We start from the raw sequence: 5052 nt of genomic DNA, 5'->3' as shown, positions 1-5052 counted from the left end.
TATATATATTCTTGAGAGTATATTTGACCTGTTTTCATCTTAACACGGAACTGTCGTCCTAAATTCCTAATAGAGACTTGGTGTTTAGGGTTATAGATGTGTAAGTCTCTATTGTATCTTGAATTGATCAGATAATGAACAGCAACATTTAGCATAAGGGACTAGAATGAATGACGAAGTAAATCTCGCTCGCCTTAACTATTGTAAGCTGCCGCTCGGCCTCTCCTTTATGGGCTCAGGCATCCTTCTGAGCTTAGCTCTTATACAGTAAGACCTTCTTCCTCCTTACGAATTTATATTAGAGATATTATATTAAAGATATTATTATTAGGAAAATATATTATTAATATTAGAGAATATTATATAATAGGCAGAATAATATTAGGAATATTCTAGTATTATTCCTAATAATATGGTACCAATAAAATAATATTCTCTAATATTTATAATATATTTTCCTAATATCTCTAATATAATATCGCTAATAGTTTAGTTACGAGTTTAGTTAAGAGCTTCTTCTTCCTTACGAGTTTAGTTAAGAGCTTCTTCTTCTTCCTTACGAGTTTAGTTGACACTAATCAGACTAGTACCCGATCCCCCTATTATATCATTTTCTAGCTCTAATGTCATTCGCCATATAGCTAACAAACACTCCACATACTTTCTTTCGATTTCTCAGGTAAGGTCAATGTGTAGATTAATCCTGATCAACTATCATTGCACATAAATGATACTGAAGATTTGTAGATCAACAACATTAATCTTACGAGCTTTAATTTGTCAGTATGCATTTTTCGAGTTTTAGTAGCCGAATCATAAATGTATGCGTTTTTCATGAATGATCAAGCATGGAACTATTAATTAGAACCCACATAATGCATCGTTCTGTAATACTCTTATTATAATAAAAAAAATGCGTATAATTTTTCGAAGTGCTAAAGATCATATCATCAAAGAAATAAATATGCATATGCCTTAATACGCGAACTGCCTATATGGTCACTGCCTTCTACGATATGCACCCTCTGCTAATAGTATGTGTCGTCATTGATTTCGTCTTCATCTTTGTATTCTTTATTCAAGTGTTTTGAAGGCTCGGGTGGAGAAATCAACTTGGGCTCATACGTAATCAGCACATCATATTCTAATTGTTTAAACTTAATTGCATGGCAATTTCCTTTTTGAAAATCATAAATCCATAATCGATTACCATTCACATAAAGCAATAACTCCCCATTCGGCGTAAATCCCATGACATCCATATCCATAATCGAACTATGATTAACAGTAGTATATAAACTCGGAATCGTGAACAAATTAGTCCACGATTCCGAGTTCCCATACTCCTTCATAACCCATACCTCTATTGACGAACTAAATCCATCACGAAAAACACAACCAAGTTGGTTTTCATCATCTATAGCCGCCAACCCAAGCAACTTTTTATCGTCACGATTGTTGTAAGGACGTTTCATTTGCTTAAATTTTTCGTCTTTCAGATCGAAGTAAAGTATCTCCTTTTTTACAAACGGGTCTATAAAATCGTAGAATTCGACAACCCAATGTGGCAATCCATAAACGACCTTTCCGATATAAAGCCATCTGTCTAATAGACGAATACCCAAAGAGTCACTATTCACTGTCCCCCAACGACCATCATTGAAATTGTAAAGGGAAACATGTATTGTTTCATATATTTCCAGGCGGTCAAAATTCGAGGGCGAAACGGGTGGGCTTTGATAGTTCGATCCAATTACCACTTTATACTCATCCCTTCCACCATCATAGCACAGCCCGTATAAAAGTCTATGTCCACCATCGTCGTCATGAATATACCAATTAACCGATGAATGTTTTCTTGTTAAAGGATTCCATAATATCAACTGATCCTCGAATGATACGGCAACCAAACCATTATACGATCCAAAGATCCTCGGTTGAGTCCATCTAGGAGTATCTTTTACGGGGAGCCTCATAGACGTTAAATACGATTGTTCCTTTACAATGTTATTATAACTTGAGCCGTAAATCCTTGATTTCTTTCGCCATCTGTAATCAAAGATGATCAGATGATTACCCTCGGTTAATCGACGGTAATTATAATCATTATTTATGAAGTTTGGACAAGAAATTATGGAATTCCATTCCTTACACACTAATTTGGACCGTATCATGGCTTCATAGGACAACTTGTGAAATATTTCCTCCATGATATTTTGAGGAAGGTATGGCAATGGAACCCTTGTTTCTTTTCTTCTCTTTGACATTATTTTATTTTATTATAATAATAATTATGCTTAGTTTTTGTGCATAGAATTATAAGAATAAGAGTTGAGCTTTTATAGGGTTTATGTATTGAGTTCCTTGTTCTCCAAGGAGATCTTCTAGATTATTACTCGTATTAGGTATTTAGGTAAATCCAATAATCAATATCAATATAATATTGAAGTCAACTTTAAAAAAAGTTGTGCTTTTTCACATATTTTTTTACAATTTTACCCTTATTATTTTTTCCATGTCCCTCACTCAAAACAAATTACCCGACCTTTCCTCCCTACCAATCGGCAGTCACCACTTTCCCATCCGGTGAACACAGAACGGCTGCCCTCGTCAAAACACCAGTCGGCCCCACCAACCACTCTAAATAAAGAAGCAAAAAAAGGATTGGGATATCTAGCTACTCAAATTGGCTAACATATATCAATATGCAAGATGCTTTTAAATGCATTTACACCAGCAATTCGCAGCAAACACTCTCGCTTCGTATTCCACTAATAGGTTGAGAAGAAAGTGCATATTAGTATAAAATATGTAAATATTTTAATAGTTGTTTTTTCCGTAAATCTCGTAGATATGGTATATAGTATCTTGTATATCTTGTATCAACTATATATATTGAATGATATCGTAACACCCGACTCAGGGGATTACATTACTTACATGGTATCACACTTGGGATTTGGTCATAAATTTACAGAGGTTATATCGTCATAAATTTTAGCCCATGTCATCCAAATTCCCATGTCATCCGTTGCTTGTGGTTATATCGTCATAAATTTTAACAGCAACGACACTTTACAGAGGTACAAGGCCCGTTGTGCCAATGGTAAGCCACAACAGGTTGGTGTTGACTATGACGAAACTTTTAGCCCTATTGTTAAGCCTATTTAAGGGCAATGAGTTTATCTGAGTAATTGAACAAGTTTATTCTGATGAGTTCTCCCTTTTCTCTCAATTACATTCCCCCTTAAAAATTCTACATGTCGCCTCTGTAAATCTTTATATGTACTTAAACAGACCTCTCGTGCCTGATTTCAGCGGTTTGCGACATTAGTACTGTCACAGAGTTTTCGAAGTAGTGTTTGTGATACTTCTCTTTTTACCTTACCTTTCTCTCTTTTGGTGTGTCTTTTCTACAGTACTCATCATTGAAATAAAGCATCAATAGCTCATCATTCCACAAATAAATTGATTGATACGTTTGCTCATTGTAGAAACCTTAAATTAAATTAAATAATTAAGCTAATCGAGCCTACCTCTACGAGACTAGGACTCTTATTAAAAACGAAAAAAATAAATTAAAAAGCTTAATAAAGGTGAAAAAATAAAAACTAATTATTGAGGTTCCTAAATCCCAATTTTATATCCTAGGACGACGCTAGGATGCTACCAATTATGTCTCTTCTTCACTCCCGTCTCTTCTTTGTTGGAGCTGTCACGCATTTTACTGTGTCTCATTTTATATCCCATCTGCGGTTTCTTTTATCGACTTGGGAGGTGAAATCAACTTAGGTTGAAATGCAATTAAAGAATTACATTCTATCCGATCTTTCAATTGAATATCCTTATAATTACCTTTTTCAACATCATACACCAAAAACCTAAGTGCATTCAAATAAAGCAATAATTCCCCATTTGGCAACAATCCCAAAACATCCATATACCTTAAAGTTCCTCCGACATTAACACTCACATTCTCATAAGGAATTATAAACAAATTAGTCCATGTTTCTACATTCCCATACTCCTTCATTACCCACACCTCTAAACTTGTATTAGCAACATCATGTAAAACACAACCAAGTTGATTTTCACCTTCCATAGCCGCCAACCCGAGCATCGTTTTATCAACACCATGATCGGGTCGTGCCATTTGCTTAAACTTCTCTTCTTTCAAATCGAAGTAAAGAATCTCGATTTCCAAACCCGTATCTTTACGGAAATCAGCAAATTGAACTACCCAATGGGGTATTCCACAAATAACCTTCCCGGATTCTCCAATGAATAACTTTCTGTCTAGTAGCCGCCTCGACAAAGAGTCCTGAAGCACCCTTTCACTGCCTTTGTTGAAATTGATAGTCCGACCCGACCACCACACTATACTCATCGGTAATACTATCATAACAAAACCCGAATAAAAGCCGTGGATCAAAGTTATTACCATCGCTATAAGTGTCATAAACATCCATTTTAACGGACGTGTGTTGACCCGTTATAGGGTTCCATAATACCAATTTATCATCACATGACACCGCAACTATACCATTGTACGACCCTATCAACCTCGGTAAAGCGTAATCGGACATACCCCATGTTTTATAATGTTCTAACGAGACCGCGGTAGTAGACGACGATTGATCATCGTCTACTATATTACTCTGACTTAACTTGTAGAAATGGGTATCTTCATTGTATTTCCTAAGACGCAACAAGATTAAATGGGTACCTTCGACCGAGAGACGGTTGTAATGATCATCCATGAATTTTGGTGACGATGTTATGGAATTCCATGTCTTGCAAACTAAGCGGGAACGTACCATGGCTTTGTAGGGCAATTTGTGGAATATTTCTTCCATGACATTTTGAGGAAGATATGGCAATTGAAGAATTTTATTCGTTTGTTTTGTTTTGTTTCGTCTTTTTTTGCCTTTCTTTTTTCTTCCTCTTCTTCTTAGCATCGACATTGTTGTTGCTTTGGGTGAGGGGTAGCCAGTGCACAACTAACCACTCTTCAAGCCCAACAGGCATTTGAGTGAGGGAGCGTAATAGGAA

The 5052-nt window shown here is 35.8% G+C and overlaps 2 protein-coding genes across 2 annotated transcripts; both read right to left on the bottom strand.

Moving 5' to 3' along the window:
- Window positions 1-1028: 1028 nt before the first annotated feature.
- Window positions 1029-1976, bottom strand: LOC141651085 (F-box protein CPR1-like). The gene has a single exon (XM_074458810.1). It carries the CDS (start codon window positions 1974-1976, stop codon window positions 1029-1031), a length of 948 nt encoding a protein of 315 aa, XP_074314911.1.
- Window positions 1977-3739: 1763 nt separating this feature from the next.
- LOC141651084 (F-box protein At3g07870-like) lies at window positions 3740-4444 on the bottom strand. Its single transcript, XM_074458809.1, has one exon. The coding sequence runs from the start codon at window positions 4442-4444 to the stop codon at window positions 3740-3742; it is 705 nt and encodes a 234-aa protein (XP_074314910.1).
- Window positions 4445-5052: the final 608 nt, after the last annotated feature.

This window comes from Silene latifolia, chromosome 4 (assembly GCF_048544455.1).
Source record: "Silene latifolia isolate original U9 population chromosome 4, ASM4854445v1, whole genome shotgun sequence".
NCBI lineage: Eukaryota > Viridiplantae > Streptophyta > Magnoliopsida > Caryophyllales > Caryophyllaceae > Silene > Silene latifolia.
This window is presented reverse-complemented; position numbering and strand designations above follow the sequence as displayed.